Below are 21,023 nucleotides of genomic sequence, written 5' to 3' on the forward strand. Positions count from 1 at the left end.
AATTTTTGTTTATTATGCTCTACTCTGTTCAGGTCTTGTTTAGTTAATGAGGTGAAAAGTTTTTGGGTACTGTAGCACTTTCGTTTTTATTTGTCAATTATTGTCTAACCATAGACTAACTAGGCTCAAAAGATTTGTCAATTATTATCTAACACTTATATCTCTAAATAAATTTATTTTAAAAATATATTTAATAATCTATCAATGATACTAATTATGTACCATAAATATTAATATTTTTTATATATATTTGGTCAAAGTTGAGAATGTTTGACTTCTCGTGAAGCAATAATGATGATAAAAAAAAGACAGAGGAAGTATTTTTATAATAAATCTAAAATTAGAGATATAAATATAGACATATATCATCTATAAATTTAGTAAAAGTTAAGAGTCCTTTGACTCCTCGTAAAGTAGGATTTACATTCTTCTTGGACGGAGAGAGCAAGTTCGACTATTTCCATACGACTCCGCACTGCAGTACTCTGCTCTCTGAGATAAGTTCGACAACGTAAGACCCGAGCAAGTGCACGCCTCGTATTACCAATACCGTAGGACTAAGCAAGAAAATAAGTGTACGCTCTCGTCCTGTAATATGAGGTGAGGTATATCTACGGGTGTATGTTCTACGTGTGTTCTCAGTAGCTGTCGAAGAAAAAGTTGGCTTAACATGTCACCGAAATCATTAGCCGGTGCTTTAATAACCATATATATATATATATATATATATATATATGTAAATCCAGTACAAAAGCAAATATGTGATCACGCACATCCATCCAGTGCAAGAGAACATAAAACAGCTTAAACTAAATACTACAAGCAAGGAGTATATTCCGTTAACGTCGACCAAGTCACCTTCACTGAGAGAGAAGCGACCTCAAGCTTTATGTCATGGCTGGCACATCCATGGACCTTAGCTTCAAAGGAACAGCAGTGCTCAACATTTGAGCCGTGTTGGTGTACCTCGAACTTCAAATGCATCATAGTATCCCTCTCGACAGCAATCACAAACCTTCTTAAGCCACACGATTCACCAATAGGAGCACCAAAAATCTGAAATTCTTTATGTTCCTCCAGTACCGAAACAGCACAGCAGATAGATAAATCAAAACCATTTTCCACTTCGGATATGAAGATTTCTACTGTAGCCTCAACTCCAAAAACATTTGTTAAACACATGTCCACCGCACCAGCATCACCATTAATGCGAGTAGTGAATGGTTTCCCCGGCAGAGTAGTTTCATCAAATTCTGTTACTCCGTCAATTAGCTGAAGATCATTTTCCTGTTGCTCCCCGTTCTTGATTCTCATGTCAAACTCAAATACAACATCATAATCCAGTTGGATGCCTCTCTTAGGGCCAGTCATTTCGATGAGGGAACCCTGTAAAATTGATGACATATCTTCCTTTTTAGCATGTACGTACCAACCAAAGTCGCCACAATCCCTAATTCTACATCAGATTGGATGTATTTTGATTAAAATTGCAATCATAGGAATAAGAACCATTAAAGTCATGTACATTTAGATTCTATGGACTAAAATCATAGAGCCCAAGGCCATTAATCTATTTCATAAAGCTGTAAAATCATACATCAAAACTGATATTCCAACATCAATGATGCCACCATATCTAAAATAATGGCACTGAATTTTAACTTTAAAAAGCAAAATAGTTTGCGAAACAAAACATAGTAACAGTACAAAATACAATATGCAAGTTAATTAACAACATATTTGCAATACCACATACGAAATTTAAACAGATCAACAACCATATAGAATTATTGCACCTATCACATGCATAACATATCTTCCACATAACAAATATGAACATATCAACAACTATATATCCATATGACCTAGATCTGTATAAAACCCTCATATCTCAAGTATTTGCATAACTAAATCCATGAAATCAACTCAGATAAGATACTGGCTATTATAAAGTACAGAGGGCAACACAGGAGATAGATAGATTCAAATGTGTGCAACAAGATGCTCTGGTCATATTGATCAAGGGCTTCTCCTATAATAGGGTTGATCTAATAGATGTGGGGAAAGCCTTTTTCTTTAATGCACGGCCAGTTGCTGCCTGTCTAGGTGACAAGGGCTCAGCTGCCAGCCTAGCCAGGGGGTCTGGCCAGTGCCCGCCCAGCCCACACTGCTGCTGCCACTCCGTGCCCTGCTGAGGATGACATTGGGAAGGGAGAGGGTGCAGGGAATAGGAAGTGCAGGAGCAGCTGCAGCCAGGGGTGGGGAGCACCGGGCAGAAGGGGGCCAGCGCCGTCAAGCAGGAAGGTAAGGGAGAGCCTGGAGGAGCAGGCAAGGAGGGGAGAGAAGATTTGGGAGAGAGAGAGAGAGAGAGAGAGAGAGAGAGGATCGCGGTGGGCTAAGTGTGTATTTCCAAGGCTCCTGAAGGGGTATGGATCTAGGTTGCACCAGTAAATAACATAAGTGGCTCAAAATGCAATTTGAAAGTTAATGGACCTAAGTGGTACACACATGACATATACACGTTGAGAGCCCGCTGGTGCATTTAACTAAAAAAAAAAGGTAAAAGTTGCCTTCATATGTATTTCTTATATTTTTACCCTTGCCATCCCAGGCGACAGCAGCTAGAGCATATTTCAAACATTGCAAACAACTATGGACACTTAGTCTATCAGTGAAAAATACAATTCAGAATCCAGGATTTCAGGTGCTCATCAAAGCTAGTGGATAGTACTAGAGACTAGATTTCTGATTAGATTGCGTGATCAGTGTATGGAAAATGAACACAGGAATCCTTCCTATTTGGGTAATGAAGACAATGCATGCAGGAATATTTTAGCCAAATGATAAGCTTCTGTACAAGAGATAAGTTGCTTGGGGAGTTTGACACACATTCTCTATGCAGATTCTCTAGCCTTGCAAACAGGAGTAACATGTTGTAAAGAACAACACATATTCACATATCCCATGTTTATTGGCTATTTGATAATCTGGCCTTTCCTGATTTAGGAAGATTATGTAACTATTCTGCTCCATGTTTACTATATTTGGGAGTATTAGAAGCTTTTTATGTATAGGTATTTTTACTGGAGCAGGAACACAAACAACTCTGTGATTATCTCACAGACAGCAGAAAACATGTGGATTTCCATTTCAGTGATTGTCTCCCTACTCCCTAGTTAGCCACTTGGACTCCCAGCATGAGTTTGGTGTGTTGCACCACGTTGTGCGTGTTGACTTGGCAAAAGAATTTTGGACACATAGTCCCTGTAACACTCGTGCAAGATATGCAGTAAATTTTGATACCATTTTGCAGCATCGTAAAGGTATTGAGGTTCTTTTCCCACAGCTGCAAAGGTTTTTTACATAATTTCATATAAATAGGCAGATATTCATGTAACATAAACTATCTGACACAAAACAGTAAATTAAGCCTTTGTGTGTATATTTTAAGTAACAACTCCAGTAAACCAAAATAGAGGGGACCTATATCAATATCCATTCTCGAGATTAACTGGTTGTAGCATGCCATCAGAAGTATGCAGGTTTCAAACCCCTCTCTTATATAGTTATATATGCATGTACTTCACAACTATTGCAAACAAGTATAGATGTGTACCTGCTGCACGGTGATAGGATCATCTCTGCTTCGATTGAAAACATAGTTAAGCTTTGAATCGATATCATCTCGTGCTGCTATGTATCCATATAACTGTATCAACCCACTGTTTATAGAAGCTTTAGCCAACTTCAGTGAGAAAATCTGCATCATTAGACATGGCTCATGGTAGTAGCAATTGTCGGGATCAGGATGGCAATTTGTGGCCGCTGCAAACCTCATTGGCTCCACCCGAGCTTCACCAATGATAACAAAGAATGTTATAATAACTAGTTATTACAGTAGATAACGAAAATATTAAGTAAACTATATCTTTGGTCCACAAATTAGGTGTTATGGACAAGATTCAGGTGGGTTAGGTGAGACCACAGGGACTGGCAGCCCAACAGCCATGGCTGCTGCACAGGACCAAAGGTGAGAAATATGGCTGGCTATGTCTAAGGTCTCCATACGCCACCTCTCCACTTCAAATTGAAAGCTCCGACAGTTAAATATCATTAGGTTTCCCTTGCCAGTTAAGCTAGCATGTTTATTTGACCTAGAAGAAATCAGTTAGGGCCCCCCTGACTATGAATTTAAGGTCAGGGGAGTTGTCATTTCACTGAGAAAGGTATGAGCAGATTATCACTTACAGCTCCCAAACTCTTTCTACCTAGTGTATGCAAGGAGGATGCAAAGACAATGCCTTTGGCTTGATGCCCATCAGCATGCCACTACCAAGTAGACGTGGGATTGGATGGCCATCCTAATCCAATCAATAAAATCCAGAGAGTTCAACTAAAAACAAGTCCCATCCAATCCAGTCCTGAACTCTTAATATGTCTTTGCCATCCAATCCAGTCCAATCAAATCTCATTAAAATTCAAACAATCCAACACAATCCGATTAAAGTGCAACCACACAAACAAATGTCAGAGAGAGAAGTTGCATGCAGTGTGAAAATTTATTTGTACATTCCAATATACTCATTGTACATTCCAAACCAAGGTCCCAAGCCTCATACTTTTTTATTTTCCATATAAAAAAAATTCTCCTGGAATCCAGACAAGTAACAATGATGAGATCCAAACAAAGACCAAGATTGTTTGAGTAGGCTCTGGGTACCAAAACGAAACCTATACAAATTTTAGTATGATAAAATGATACAAAGTGTACATCCTTTTGCCCATGATAAGTCAAAAACAATAAAATAAACAAATCTCCTCTCCTTTATATTCTCTCATCTCTACCACATCAGAGCAGGCCATCAATGCAAGCCACCAAACCACATTACCACATACATGGATTTCAGCAGGGGTGTCTCCTTTGGCCCATGCTATCTGTGCGACCACTCAGGACCCTGAAATCCAAGGTACACCCAATTGCTAATATAAGCATTGTAAGTATATATTATGTATTAGCAACATCAAGCATTTGTAATGCCTAAAAGGTCCAAACTAAGCCTAATATGTAGTTCATTGTGGTGATTGATGGTTTCTTCGTTCGCGTATAGTGTTTCTTGCCTGTCACGACCTGCGAATCAAGGAGACAGGTACTTAATGACTAGTTCTAATTGATCATGTATCTTCCACTAGTTCATACTATACTTTTTTTTTGCAGAATACATTGCATTGTTGTTTTATTTTGACACTTAATTTAGACCCCATTTAGTTCGCCTGAGGCCCCCAAAATCCTAGGGACGCCACTAGATTTCAGTTGTTCTAACGTGTTCAGCCTCTCCCTTACCCCTGTCCATCTCTTACATGCGCACATGCACACAAACAAGTTTGTTATCCACAACCATCGGGTGATAGCAGGTTTAATTGGGCATGGATAATTTGAGTATAAATGGGTATAGATAATTAATGGGTGTGAATATCCATTGTCTAAAAAAATGCCTATTAAACAAATCTACTAAGGCCAAGTGCTAATATGCTCCGCAAAATCTAAGGTCAAACCAACTTGTTCTTGATAGTTTTTCCTTGTATCTGTGCCTTTCCATAACTTCAGCGGTAATAGCTAGGGCCAACCATAACGGCGGCACTCACCTAGGTACGGTGACTCTGAATCCTCGGTGAACCTCGGTGGAAACCGAACACCGAAGTACCGAACCAAAGAAATCTACACCTAAATACTCAGTTTCTCTGTTTTTGCTAAAATGATCGGTTCCCCAAACCGAAGTTTGCTAGCACCGACATGGCGGACTGGCAAGAGTCAAGTCTAGGTCTTAGCGTGGATGAATACACCATTCATGGATCCACTGTCTGCAACTACACCATTAAACCACCAACTTTGTCCAACTTGCTTTTCCCTCTCAATGTCTCTTGTTTCTTCAGTATGCCTTAGTTCAGGCCCCATTTGGTAGAGCTCTAGCCGACTCCGGCTCCAACTCCTCCATGCAATGTAGGAAGAAGCCTTCTAAAAACAAACCAGGATCTGGCAAAACCACTATTTTTGGCTCCAGCTTCTCCATGCACTGTAGCAAGAGATTGCCTCCAACCAAAGTTGACTCAACTCTCAACATGAATTTTGATTTGATTCATCCTCCACACATTTCCTTTTATTTGGCCATTCTCCTTTTTGCCAACTTCAGCATGTTGTAGCTTAACTATCACACAAAACCTCTGCCGGTAAAGGTCACATAATGGAAGGACTCATATGTCAAAAGCACAATGCATAGAGGGACAAAACAATATTCTTTTTTATAATATATATAGTAGAGATAATGAAAACAATGCAAAGTTAAACTCGAGATTTGTAGAAAATACACTAATTGATCACATAATCTTGGCAAATGCCCTAGTAACAAAATAACACAATATAGGAAAAAGGATATTTGAATCACTTACTCTCATCACGGTCAGTGACATCAATATTGTAGTAACCTGTCCAGTAAAGCTTCCCTTGCTTGTATATAGTGCCATCACGATGGCTACTGTTCGGATCGATTGTTGCAGGCCATATAACATCAATAGCAGTTTTATTGTCCTTTATAACATCCTTAATGGTTGCCCCGATCGGAGGGCTCTCTGTAGCATCCTTAGTACCTGTGCCCACCACATTTCTCTGTGTAGCATCCTTGATAGCTATCTGCGATTCTTCCATATCACAGCTAGGTTTGACCTTCAAGGTTGTGTAGCACCGCTTACTCAGGTTCTCACCTTTTACTCCAAAAATGCTCCATGGTCCATACAAGGGCAATCTAACACGCAAGAACATGAAAAGCCTTAGAATCCAGACTGAAGCACGACCACTATGACCCATCAGATCTAAAACAGATAACGTAAATTATAATAAAATAAAATTGAAACTACTTTCAAAATTCTGTTATGATTCGAACAAATATAAAATTCATATTAGTAAACCATCAAATCGAGATCTAAGTTCATCTTCCGTTTATAGGTTTTGATTTGACGTTGTTGGCAATAAAATAAAATTATTTCGTGTTCCTTTCTAATTAAAGATAAAAGATTAACAGATAAATAGCAATCTTACGGAAAGAATATATCAAAGGAAACCCTAAATCAAAAGCATGAGAGATCCAGGTCGAAAAAATCATCAGGATGCCAACAACAGACCTAAAAACGTGATCCAGATGCCGATTTAGAATAGTCGATGCTGCCGCAGAATCTCGTTGAGCCAGAGCTGGAAACCAGCTGAGAGTTTGAGCAGAACCAATGAACCCTAGGGTCGACCGCGAGAGGCGTTGCATCTGCTTCGCCTTCGTATCCTCTCTTCCGAATTGGCTAGAGCCTATAGAGGTTTGGCCCTGGATTGAAGATCTCGGTTAAAGGGGGCGAAGGGATAGGGAGTCCGGTGTTGGAAAGATTCCAACCATGGACCAGGAAAAACGAGACGTCGAACCGTGGATATCAGCAAAAAAAAACGCATCTTGGAGAGAGGGTGCGAACCGTGGATATCAGCAAAAAAACGTATCTCGGCGAGACGGAACCAGCCAACTATCACAGCCGATAAAAAACCAAAATATTTTCAAGATTATCCGTGACATCGAATCTTATTACACATACATAAAGTATTAAATATAGACAAAAACTAATTACACAATTTACCTGTAAATCACGAGATGAATCTTTTGATCCTAGTTAGTTCATGATTGGATAATATTTGCCACAAACAAACGAAAGTGCTACAGTAGCGAAATCCAAAAAAGTTTTCGCATCTAAACAAGACCAAAATTGTTATAATGGCACTCCAAATAAATGACTTCACTAAAATGACAATCTTAACATTGGTTTCGCTATAATAACACTCCAAACATTTATTTCTTATTATACATGACATTTTAATTGTTTTAATCTCTTATCCTCTAAATATATGTATTTGTTTCTAACGTGACTATTAGGTTAATACCCGTGCGTTGTTACGGGTTTTAAAATCCACGTACTTTTAAGTAATTTTCAGCTAACACATGAAAAAAAAATATTATGGCATTATGGTTTCGATTTGGGTTTCCAAACATCTTGTATAGTCAAACATCTTAAAACACCTTGTATGGACAAGTAAATTGTGAGCGAAGATTATAGTTCACTTTAGCTTAGTGCCGCTTGGAAATCAATAATTTAAAGTCTACCATCAACACCTAAGTTGTTTAGACTGTAGTGAAGATATCACCTTTATGAACTACAAACCTCCCGAATCCAATCTTTAAAATTAATACTCAAGTAATAAGTAAAATACATGAGACATGCAGTGATATACTCCCTCCATCTATTTATGGGAGTCATTTTAGGGTCATGCATAGTGACAAGGGGAATTTAATTCGGCCAATGAATGGAGCTGCATGCAGACAGTTGAATTAATTAGACCAATGTGAGGAGCCGTATGTGGAAAAAGATGAAAATAGTGGTCCCTAACTTAGATGGCTTTGATTCTTGGAGAAAATTTTTTTGGTAAGATGACTACGATAAATGGATGGAGGGTAGATATAAATGCTCAAGTAAGTTTAGTCTGTAAGCTATGATCTCTTAGGGCATTCACAATGCAAGAGTCTATCACAGAGTCCAAGACAATTAATTACATATTATTTATAGTATTTTACTGATGTGGCAGCATATTTATTGAAGAAAGAGGTAAAAAAATAAGACTCTAAGTCTTATTTAGACTCAAAGTTCACATTGTTCGAGATAATAAATAACTTTAGACTCTATGATAGTGTCTGCATTGTGAGTGCCTTTACGTGGGCCATAATCAATCAACTAAAAATAACTGATTTATTAGACATAAATGATTTGTTAAATTTAATAGGAAGACATGCAAGAGCAACACTTTCTTCTTGATTGGTAGCAATTTACATCTGAACACGCTCGTCCAACCTTTCTCTTCTTATTTCTATTAGTTTTTTATTCACCTATGCATGCATCTAATAAAGAACAAATTGTGTGACATGTAAATTTGAAAGGGCATCACTAAAACTATAAATGGGTTGTAGCAAGGCCAATGACACTTGAAATCAAACCATCCAACAAAGGAAGAAACACTTCACGAGACATTAAGTATAAAATCGGATTGAAAAAAAGATACAAGATTATTTTTTTAGTTCAAAGCTCAAGGTCCCCTTAGGCCAGTCTCAGTGGTCCGTTTCAATGTATTGTTTCCAAAACAAATCCGCTGACAAGGCATCAATGAAATGAATAATGAAACAACCTCCACAATGCATGAGTTTTACCTTGACGTTTCCTAAGCTGGGCAAAGCATTTAATTACTGCAAAATGATTGGATCACATGCAAGACGATGAAACGATTTAGCTCTCAGTGGGGATTTCATCCCGTTTCACCGTGTGGGAAACAGCATCCGCGAAGTTTCACCATGGTGAAACTACTTCCTTCTCTCTCCTCTTCGTTTTATGCAAAAAGTACAATTTTGCTGACATGGCACTGTAATAAATGTGCATGACATCCTGGTGAAACCCCACTGAGACTGGCCTTAATACTCTATGAATTTCCACTGAAAAACACAGAACCACAAGGTTAGACATACTCATTAACAACAGTAATTAATGCTTTATAAGATAAATGTTCATTAAAATATTTTTATCTAAATATATCCATGTGGGATCTTGTTTTGAAGGATTTATTGCAAGAAATCTGATGGTGTAATCGAAATTTAATTTGGATGTTTGGTTTTGCGGTTATGATTTTTTTAGTTTGTAAACATGGTCACTGCACACAAATCTAGGTGACTTCCGTGTTGGTTATGTGCATGTGTCAACGATGAGGCTCATGTGTCAACAAAGAGAATTGGAGTTATGACTTCACCACATGTGGTAGATGGGTCCTCTTTGTAACTTTTAGTTGTAGAGATTTACCCTTGCCTCTATACGTTAGTTGTTGTGTACGTTGGTTGCCGATGTCTCTGTACATTGGCGTCGCTGCCTCTGTATGGCCATGGTTGGCTGGCACCTTAGCCATGGCTCTGTATGTCGGAATGGACTAGAACCTTGACGCCGCTGCCTCTGTACGTGGCCTCTTAGCTTGCTGGCCGTGGCCGTGGCCATGGCTGGCTGCCTGACACAGCTGCCTGGCACAGCGGGCTGGCCGTAGCCATGGCCGCCATGTGTATATATATATATATATATATATACCAGCTTGAAAGGATCGAGTCCAGGTCTAGATAGGATTAGGATGGTATGTCCGTGAAGGTGGAGTTTTTATGGGTTTTTATATACAGGAAAGTAAAATCGGATGCAGTGCGGAAGATAAAACGAACATAAAAGTAATTAATATGAAAGTAATAACTATAAATATTTTTGGATTTTTAGTTAATAAAGAAACACACAACTAACACAATATAACATAGAACGAAATATAAAGAAAGTAGAACATGAACACAATTATACAAACATAGTCCTGGATTATATTAGGTACCTTGATAGTCGAAGGTGAATGCCTTCGAGTAGTACACCAGGCTCTTGATACACACGAACACACGAACAAAGTACAGGGACTTGTATACAAGACGACTCTCATTAGACTCTCACACTGAGCCTCTTATTTAGAGTACATGACACTACTACAATACTTAGGTGGTTGGTGCTCGAGCTTGAGGGCTTGAGCTTGGGTGTGTGTGGAGTAGTCTGCGTCTCAAGTTTTGCGTCTGAAGTTTTCTGCGTGCCTCCTCCTCTTGCCTCTTCCTCTTCTTATATAGGGGTGGCAAGGATATGGTTGTTGGTGGAGGTGCATCTTCATGATGACTCTTTTGACTCTTTTCTTGCATTATTGGTGCATCTTCATGATGGTCTTCTTGACCCTTGTCATACATTATTGGAGAATCTTCATGATGATCTTTTTGACTTCACAAAAGTAGTGGAGCATCTTCATGATATCTCTTTTTGACTATCTATGGGTATTATGATGATACTTTTGACTTCAAAAAGGCCTTCATGATGAGCCTTTAGACTCTTGATAATGTTTGGTCTTATCTTCAATAATGTAGATTCCTTTGTCCTTGAAGGATATCTAGTCTTCTTCATCATAATCTATCATGGGTGCTGCTTCTGTACCATCAATTTCATCAGGTTGCCACATGTCTTGCCAGGCCATAAACTCACGGTATTCTTTCCTTAGCTGTGTTTCTTTACCATAGTCTGGTTTTATCAGCCTTCCGACACATCTTGTAATTGGCCCAAAACTTCCATGGGGTTCTGGCAGAAAAACCCTCATAATTTTATTTTGGAAAACCATATGATATGTAGGATCAAATCTGATATTTTCTTCAAGTTCTTTGGCTTCATTGAAAATTCTCCAGTTGTCATGATTTGTATCTTTGGAGAGCAATTCTTCATATTCTTGTCCCAGATCATAATACGTATTACTAGGAAAATGATAACATCCCTTGTTGATATAGACATCATGGGTTGCAGGCCTTAGTGGTGGCGTGAACCTTGGTGGTGATGAATAAAACATAATCTTGAATCTTCCTTTGAGATGGTATAGCTTCTTGCAGGCTTCTTTAATGGCTATTCCCAGATCAGAATGAAGAATTTCTTCCATTGATCCATAAACTGCATGGACCAACCCTTGATCTATTATAGTTTGTAAGGAGATATCTTCGGCGGAATAAGTCTGTAGACTTCTGAAATATTTTAGGTTTATATCTGCTCTGAGAATGATATATTTGTGTCGTGGCTGGATGATCAATTTATCATCAAGATGAAGGAAGGGGAATGCATGAATCTTGATGGATATCCCCTTGTGCGTGTCTTTCCCAGTATAAAGGTCTAGGAAATAATCTTGGAGACCATGGAACACATTCATGTGTCTTTGCTGATATTTTTCCCAGATTAGGTTAATACAATCCTGGGAAAGGATTGAAAGGGCTTGCTCAGTTTTGAAGCTTAGCTTTGGGACAAGCAACTCATAAGGGGTGCTGGTAGGTAATGAACCTGGCTTGTGTCTTTTGAGTGGAGCAAGGTTGGTTTCATCAATGGTGGTATAATTTTGGTGGTGACTTGGGTTATCGAGGATTGAGTCGATTTGGGTGGAAGCATCTTTGGTGTTTTTGACCTCGGCATGAGACATCTTATCTTTTTGAGGGAAAGTATCATCTGGTGGAGATCGGAATATTTCCGAAGATTTTGTCTCAGAATCACATACCTTGTGATTTAATAATTTTGAGTTGGGATCATTTTGATCATATAATTTTGGAAATCTTTCTCCTGGCATGAGGAGAGAATCTGATAAGTTTGAGGACCCCTCTTCAAGGTGGTCATCATCTGATAATTTTGAAGACCTTTTCTGATGATCAGAAAGGTTATCTTGTATGCAAGGGATTTTTCCCATGCTTCTGAAATAATATGCTAGCCCATTTAGAGCATGAGCTTTATCCTTTTTAGTTTTAACTTGCCAGAGTAGGTTTAACAACCCTTGCTGCAAGTCATTGATCTCAAAATTATGATTGAAACGATCACGATCTCCATGTGAAAGTATCGGCAGCCTCCAAGTACTCATCCGCATGAGATGTTTGTACTTCAAGAGAGGAGCCATCTCTAGCTTTTGCTGCATCAAGAGAATCCTTTTTGTTAGGGATGAATCATGTAATATCTTACCCTTTTGAAATCTTACTCCCGTAGAGTCATCTGATGATATACTATTGATAGATTCTTCTGAAATCTGATTGAGTCTTATTTTTTCTGGTTTTGATAGAAAGGATATTTCTATCTTGGTTCCATCTAAATGAAATTGGATGCCCTCATTAGTAACCATAAAGGGGCGAATCGAAGATAGAAAAGGTGTCCCAAGGATAACATCTTGTTTTAGATTTTCAACTAGCACAAATGATGCTTTAATACGAATGTTTTCAATACAAATGTTGACCTCTGGAATTTTGTAATTTACCTTCAGAAGATGACCTTCAGCGGAGTGAATCTTATGTGTAGATTTTATAAAGTACCTGGATGGGATGATATCTTGTCGAATGCAATTTACATCAGCACCAGAATCTAGCAGGGTGTTATATGTGAATTTATGCCCATCATAGAATTCATATGATAATTCAGTGTACCATTTTTGCTTAAAATATCTTTCTATAGAGCCTATTAATTCATCATCAGGTGGCTCTCTTTCGATAAGTTTTTCCCCATGATCATTCTCCTTATGGAGCTCCAAGATCTGAATTCTTCTTTTGAGATCTATTAATTCTTCTTTGATGAAATTATATTCTTTTGAGAGATCATCAAGACTTAGTTGCTTATTTTTCCTTTTTAGATCTTCAACCCTTTGGAAGACCTCATCTGCAGAGCAATATTTCTTTTTCTGAATTTCATTAACCAAATTATCTTTGTTATTCTTTACCCTTGATAAGAATTTTTCAAGGATAATCTCCTTTTCTTCTGGGTCCTGCACAGTGTCAAAGGTGTCTAGAACAAACTGTTCTAGGTCAGTGAGAACTAGAACGTTTTCATCTGACTCATTTTCAGAGGTACCCTGTTCATAACATGAACATTCATTATTTTCACAACAATTTATCTCAGTGTTATCTTCTGAGCTATCATCACTTTGTATATGATTTAAGATTTCTCCCAATCTTCCTTTGATATCCTCAGAATCTGATTCAAGCAAGGCTTGAATTTCTTGTTTTACTTTTGATTTGAAACAGTTTGAAGATTTATGACCCTTTTGGCCACAGTTGAAGCAAACTAAATCATTTGCCTTGTGTTCCTTTTTAAAATTTTTGAAGACATTTCCTGTGTCATATTTCTTCTTATGCCTTCTTCTCATAGGGTGTTTTGCTTTCTTATCATAATTTCTTTTATGGTCTCTATGTGACCTTCTTCTTTGGGATTCAAAAGGATCTTGGAAACCGAATTGGTAGCAAAATTCTCCCAACTCCTTTTCCCAATAGCCCTTTGCTTCTTGAGTTGTTCTTTAATTTTTAAATCATTGCAAAGTTCAGCTCCTACCAACTGTATTTTTTGAGTTATCTTTCCTATATCTAGGTTTTGATAATTTATGCTACCTTCTCCTTCTTTTCTCAAAGAGTTTCTAACCTTTTCAGCAAATAGAGGAGGTAAGCCAGATATATATTTTTCTTTCCAAAAATCTTGATTAGGATCTGAAAGAGTATATAATTTTGATAAAAAGGAATCTTTGTACCACCTAAAATCTGTCATGGTTTTGCATCTCAAACTAATCAATTGTTCCCTATTCTTTTCATAAATATCTTGGTAGTTGCCAGCAAAGTGGTAAACTATGTTGTAGAGCAGGGTTGAGATGGCATCAGAAACAGATCCTAGAGATTGTCCTTGATCATTGGTTAGGACAATTGGCCTACCATTTTCATCTATCTTAACGGCCTCAATAATCGATTTTCTTTGGGTCTCACTAAGGTAGTGATCCCACCAACCCCTTAATTGTCCTGAAAATCCAATGACAATCATATGGGCTGCTTCCTTCTCTTTATTTCCATTTGCTATGCAAGCATTTGCATACATAACCATTTGATGGCACATGGTAAAAATTTGGTATTCAACAAACCCATCAAGGTTCCACTCAACTATTTCTTTGCCATTGAAGCAAGTCATGTTGGCTATGTGCGGCAATTCTTCAAACTGAAGATCCGCATAGGTTGGTCTTGGATAATAATTTCTTGTCATAGCCGTTTGGGTTGTTATTTTAAACGTTTTAATTTTGTTGATCACATCTTTACTTTCACCATCAGTGATCTGGTTAATATTTTTGTTGACCTTTAGATTTCCAAGTTTGTTGGATAATTCATTGATCAATTCCTCAGAAACAGAGGATCCCATAGCCTTTTGTTTTCCAAGCTTGAAGTTGGAAGAGGCCATTTGTGGAACAAAAGGTGGAATGACTATTTGTGCCTGGGAACCTCAGAATGAGAGCTGGAAGGAAGATTTACCTTAACTTCACTTTTGTTAGGCTTTGTTCCATCCGTAAGAATGGCTTCTATCCGCTCTGTCTGCTGGCCAAGAGCATGCAAAGATATATTTGAATAATTTTGTTGTTCTACCAAGTGACCTATGTGTTCAACTTTTATAGGTTCAGCATAGGTAGCTCTGGATATGTTTTTGAGTGGACAGGCCTTAATGCTTTCACCTTTTGCTTCTAATTGGATGGGTTCAAAAGGTGGATGCACAGCTTCTACCTGTTTACCACTGGTGGTCTTCCAATCTTTAGAAACCTTTTTTATCATGGTTATCTTCTCATTATCAGACTCAGGTTCTATCTTATCATTTTGCTTTGAACCTGGTTTAAAGAATTCTTCAAAATGTTTGATCTGACTATTTTCATACCAATCAAAGAAGAATATGTTCTTCTTTTGCTCAATCATTTCTTTGTGCCAAACTTCTCTAATTTTCAACCTAAAAGGTTGATCCACATTCTTGAAATATCTTTCCTTTTTGGCTTTATTTTTGGGAAGCGCTATTTCTCTGCGGAGAAGCTCTTTATCTATTTGGAACTCCTTTTCCCTTACTATATAACAATATGTTTGTAGTTCGGGATCATCAGTCTCAATGACATTGATTTCAAAATCAGAGATTGATGGTTCATAGGAGTTATCTTCATAGGTAGCATAGACAATATTCTGCGGTTTCATTTGGGGTCTATTGTCAATGCTAACAGAGGGCCTAGATTGGACAAAGGCTTTTCTTATGGAGGAGAAAGCGACTTCAACATCCCCATCAGGAGTTTCAGAGATAGATTGGATTTCTGTTTGCTCAAGGGTTTGTGGCTCAACAGCTTGTGTCAAGGTCCACTTTTCGGGCAGCCTTATTTCTTCCCATTTCAAGGCTTTTGGAGTGATAATGTTATTTCTGGGATTAGCCTGTAGCAAGGTACTAAGGCCTTTGGGTGTATATTGTTTTGCACATGGAGCTAAGGAGGTCATGGCTTTGTAATAAATTCTGTAGGTTACAGAAATGTTCTCACTCCCCGGTTCAAGGTCAAAGCCTGATGTTTGCAAATTTAGGGTGAGAGCTTTGTTGATATTTGGATTAGAAAGAGATACTGAGAAATCTGGAAAGGTGTTGAAGAAAACTGGACCATTACTGAGGCTAGCTTCAACCATCCCAAGTAAAGAATCCTGAAATCTTTTGTTTCTACAGTCTCTTAGACTGGCCAAGATGGATACGTTTAAACCTTTTCTGGTCAAGGATCTGATAGCTACTTGGACCAAACCAAAGTGCAGATAATGATATTGGGGTTTAGCTCTAATGTCATTTATTTCTCTTTCAGAAAGGAGGTGCAAGGTCTCATGCATGGTATTAATACGACATGTTTTTTCAATGGTTTTAATAAAGTAGTCTGAACGAAGAGAGAAGGTTCCTACATGATAGATTTCTCTAATATTTATTTTTGGGATTTTCCAATTTGCAATGCTTTTTTCTATATCTTCAAAACAAATAGATGATGCATTTTTCACAGACATAGTCTTAACTGACCTATCACTGCTACACGAGGCTTCAGACCTGTCAGAAGCACTAAGCGTCCTTACTAACCAAGACATGTTATACGAAGACAAAGGAGTTTAGATGGGGTAGTTTCCAGTCCAACGGCAGGGATAAACCTCACAATTAAGATCACCTTGTAGGGTATATGGTTTCCAGTCCAACGGCAGGGTTAAACCTCACAATTAAGATCGACTTGTTTCTCTGTTCGAGCTGCTAGTCCAACGTTTCACCGCCTAAGCTGCTAGTCCAACGTTTCACCGCCTAAGCTGCTAGTCCAACGTTTCAACGCCAACAAACGCCTATCTTCGGCTAAACAAGGCTAACGGGTCGAGGCAAGCTTAGACTAACGGGTCGAGGCAAGCTTAGACTAACGGGTCGAGGCGAACTCTTACAAGAGGAAACAGGATCTCCGCGACTTCGGCGTACCAACACACTACGGGATCTCCGCGACTTCGGCCTACTACCGCACCCTCTCCCCCCCGTTCGGAGAAGATGGCTTGGGGAGCTCGGGCGAACCTAGTGGCTCCGATATATATATATATATATATATATATATATATATATATATATATATATATCAGCAGAAATTGATTCATACACGAAAAAGAAATTAGCATAAACAAGTTCATCTCATAAAACCATATCAGTTGCATAAAAAGATCATCTTAGAAAACAGTAATGTAGTTCCAACCAAGATCAAAGTCATATGACACAAACTATGAGTTTATATCTCATGAAAACTAAATTAATTCATCATCCAATGTGTTGGTTTCTCTATGGAGTCATCTTTTTCGATGGCGCCACAGTAGGCACCTGCACCAGGTTTGTGCTGTCAATTTGTGAAGATGTACCCTCTCCAAATAACATCGCAAGTTTACTGCACAAAAATAAGATCGACAATTAGATGTTTCGAAGATTATTGTATAGTAAATGTGTTAATATTCCTTATCTTCTAGTGATTCTTCCTGGACTATCCCGTAGGATTTCGTTGCTCGTCGACCTTCATGGGATGCTAGGTTCTGCGGGCCTTTCTTTTGTCACATTCTTCCTAGGTTGCCTACGCTTGCTGCAAGTTGATAAAGAAAATTAGTATAGGCATATTCATATTTGTTTTTTATAAAGAAAATCACTTATTACCTCTTCTTTGCAGTCCCATTGTAAGGGCACTTGGCACTAGCTTGCTTGTGACCTTTTTCTCCATATCTTTTATAAGTCATAGGTCCTCTTATCATCTTCTGTCCCTTTACATTTGTTGGAATAGTATTGTTGTCACATTCCTTCTCACCTTCACCATCATTGGTATATTTACCTTTCTTCTTGTGTCCACCTTCATCCCATCCCTTTATTCTTAGTTTTCTTTGTCTTCCAACAGGTAATTTAGCCAGAGGAGCACCAACTAAGAATGGTAGGTCAACTTGTGGCCATTGTGTTTTATCTGTCAGCGGTTCAATTTATCTACCATATGCAGCCCTGAATATATTCATAGAGTAGTATTCATGCACGAATTGTTCTAGATCCACTCCCCTTTGGCGGGTTACATATGCCAGTACATGTTGGCATGGCTCACCGGTGTGCTGCCACTCAAGACAAGTACATGTCCTTTGGTGTAACTTGACGATGTGCCTCACAGAAATGGCGCCGCTATGGTCCCACACCTCTGTACTCCAGTTTGAAGAAGGTACAATTTTTAGGTGTCCCAAGCCTCTAGTATTTGCCCTTAGTTGAACCATAATAGCTGGGAGTATCCTCCCTTCGGGTAGCCTGTTTGCAATAATTCTTCTCTTGTTCTATAGTACCATAATCATTTCTCTAATCTTATCATCAAGGTCAACAACTGGTAAGTCCTTATGGTCTCTAATCTAGTTATTAAATGTTTTAACAATGTTACTAGTTATGTAGTCACACTTAATTTCTAGATTAAAACCACTTATATACCATAATAGTGGATGGTGTTCTCGTAACCATTGCACTGATGCAGCTGATTCGCTTATCATTTTGGCTATGTTGTCATAGAAAAATTCCTCTGTATAAGCCCTTACAACGGGATATATCTGACCAAACCCTCTAAATTTCTTCTTGAAGTTTCTGACCATATGATAAAAACATCCCCGCTGCTCTACAGTGGGGAAAAACATTCTTCACTGCCTCAAGCAAGCCCTTGCAAGCATCAGGAACGAATAGCAAGGAGTGGAGGATCACCTATAGCTTTCTTCAATTGTTCCATGAACCAAATCCAGTTGTCTTCTGTTTCTGAAGCCATGAAACCATAAGCAACTAGATACATCAAATTGTGACCATCAACTGCTACAGCTGCAGCCAAGTGACCATTCCACCTCCCATTAAGTGTTGTAGCATGTACACTCAAATGAGGCCTACAACTTCTAAGAAACCATCAATGCATGGTTTGAGGGCACAGAAAAAATGGTGGAAATATATCTCACCATCAAACTCAATAACATCAATCTCAACGACACTCCCAGGACTCCGCTTCATCACCTCGGCCTTCCACCTAAACAATAACTCAAAACTGTCTGACCGTTTGTCGTAAACCTACTCAAGAGCTCTCTTTTTACCACGCCATACAGTGTCATAACCAATGGTACACTTGTTGTTTAAATCTGTCTCCAACCTCACTTGCAGTTCCTTAGCACCAATGTTTGGTTCAACTTTTAGGATGTCCACAGCCTTGCTAGCTACCCACTTGCAACTTGGAGTTGTAACCTGCATCCTCATGCTAGACACGCATTCATGTTTATCAACTAACACAGTTACCTGCAAAACAAAAAAAATGATATTAATTTACATAACATGGAGAATGACCAAAAAATGGTATTAATTTACATAACAAATAAATAAATATTACCTCTACGGTTGAGCTTCCATCTAATTTCCTACCATTTATTCTCCAAGGACAAGGGCCCATTATGTCATCACCAGACTTGCAATAAGCCCTATACCTCGTCTTACATGACTTCTCTATTCCAAGATGAAACTCTTTCTTGAGGGCAAATTGCCGAATTACCAGCTTGAACTCTTCTATTGTTGGATACTGTGCCCCTACCTCCATTGATGGATTGTTTTTATCATATGATATAACCACCTCACCTGGTTAGATATCATTAGTAGGAATGGCTACACCATCAACTTATTGCACAACAACATTGCCATTGCCCCGCTCATCCATTCGACGATCAGAACCATGCACGACCTTCGTCGTCATGAGTCTCAGCTATTTGTATGGTTGACCAATCAACTCTTTCCATATTGTGCATGTTATTTATTTGGGAACTACAAAAGGAAATTTCTCAATTTACTACTGTTGCCTTTTTGTCTTCTAATAATGTACTGCTAAAAATATACCTTTCCACTTGAACAATAGGAAGATCGTACTTGATATCGAATTATCCATGGCAATTGTAACCGACCGCATCCTGGTCGGGTCTGCGCTTCCGGCATACTCGTACGCCGAGTGCACCCTTTTCTGGCAGGGCATCACCCGGCGGCAAATGAAGTTGCCGACCACGCCAAGCCCATCCAGGCGCGACCAGTCGATCAGCTTCATCAGATCCGCCACTTGACCGTCGAACTCTGGGCGGTCGGTCCAGCTCGTCCTCTTCTCGGGAACGTACCCCACGTCGCAGAACGTGGAGCTGCCCGGTTCCTCCCTGATGTAGAACCACTTCCTGTACCATTCGGTCAAGGAGGTGTTCCATGGGCAGTGCAGGTAGCGATTCTTCATCCCATCGCGAAGGTTGAGGTATACTCCACCTGCAACCTTGGAGCCTCCAACTGCTCCCTTCTTCCTCAGACAGAAAAGGTACCGGAAAAGATCAAAGTGCGGCTCTATGCCAACATAGGCCTCGCACAGATGGATGAAGGTGGAAATAAGGAGAATTGAGTTCGGGTGCAGATTGCAAATCCCGATCTCATAGTACAAAAGAAGACATTGAAGAAAAGGATGAACAGGAACACCAAAGCCTCTCTTGATGAAATCCTCAAAAACGACGATCTCACCGGCGCGAGGGTCGGGGTAGCTCTCCCCCTCCGGCGCCCTCCAGCCGCCGAGCTCTGCGCCGTGCAGAAGCCCCATGTCGACGAGGTCATCAAGAGATTTTGTGGTGCTGCGAGACTTCTTCCACTCCTTGGCCATCAGTTCGGCCCTCTTCCTGGAGTCGCTCTTCGCCATTAGAGGTGCGAATGTGGGCTGGAGTTAGGAAGATGCAGGAGATCGGAGAAGATGAGAGCGGACGGTTTGAAGGCAATGGCAGGAGAAGCGGTACAATAGGAAGATCGTACTTGATATACTACCAGGCTCGGGGACTAAGTGGGCACACTTCACCTGGCGGTGAATTTGCTTGCTTTTTTGATGCTTCTACCCTTCAGAAAGGCAAAGTGGGCACACTTCACCAGGAAAGAATTTTTTTTAGAGCACCATGCATTCTTCGAACAACCTGCTTCTTCGATGTCAACGTTGATCAACTGTCTTTCGAGTTGGTCAAGGA

At 39.2% G+C, this 21,023-nt stretch overlaps 1 protein-coding gene across 2 annotated transcripts; it reads right to left on the reverse strand.

Moving 5' to 3' along the window:
* LOC8072989 lies at positions 736-7,499 on the reverse strand. 2 transcript variants are annotated; one of them, XM_021463072.1, is made up of 4 exons: positions 7,174-7,497; positions 6,445-6,797; positions 3,617-3,852; positions 736-1,386 (listed from the first exon to the last, which is right to left on the reverse strand). In XM_021463072.1, exons 1-4 carry the CDS (start codon positions 7,305-7,307, stop codon positions 817-819), a joined length of 1,293 nt encoding a protein of 430 aa, XP_021318747.1. In that variant the 5' UTR covers positions 7,308-7,497; the 3' UTR covers positions 736-816. The 2 variants fall into 2 exon arrangements, with proteins under 2 accessions (XP_021318747.1, XP_021318748.1); XM_021463073.1 differs by having other exon boundaries at positions 1,321-1,456; positions 7,174-7,499.

This window comes from Sorghum bicolor, chromosome 6 (genome assembly GCF_000003195.3).
Source record: "Sorghum bicolor cultivar BTx623 chromosome 6, Sorghum_bicolor_NCBIv3, whole genome shotgun sequence".
Lineage (NCBI taxonomy): Eukaryota > Viridiplantae > Streptophyta > Magnoliopsida > Poales > Poaceae > Sorghum > Sorghum bicolor.

Bases quoted from the DNA above. Each gene is read 5' to 3' on its own strand.
- LOC8072989 (XM_021463072.1), bottom strand. From the start codon at position 7,307: ATGCAACGCCTCTCGCGGTCGACCCTAGGGTTCATTGGTTCTGCTCAA. The intron at 6,798-7,173 runs GTCTGTTGTTGG...CTTGCGTGTTAG, and splicing joins CATCTGGATCACGTTTTTAG to ATTGCCCTTGTATGGACCAT. The intron at 1,387-3,616 runs GTACACATCTAT...TCAATTTTACAG, and splicing joins ATCCTATCACCGTGCAGCAG to GGTTCCCTCATCGAAATGAC.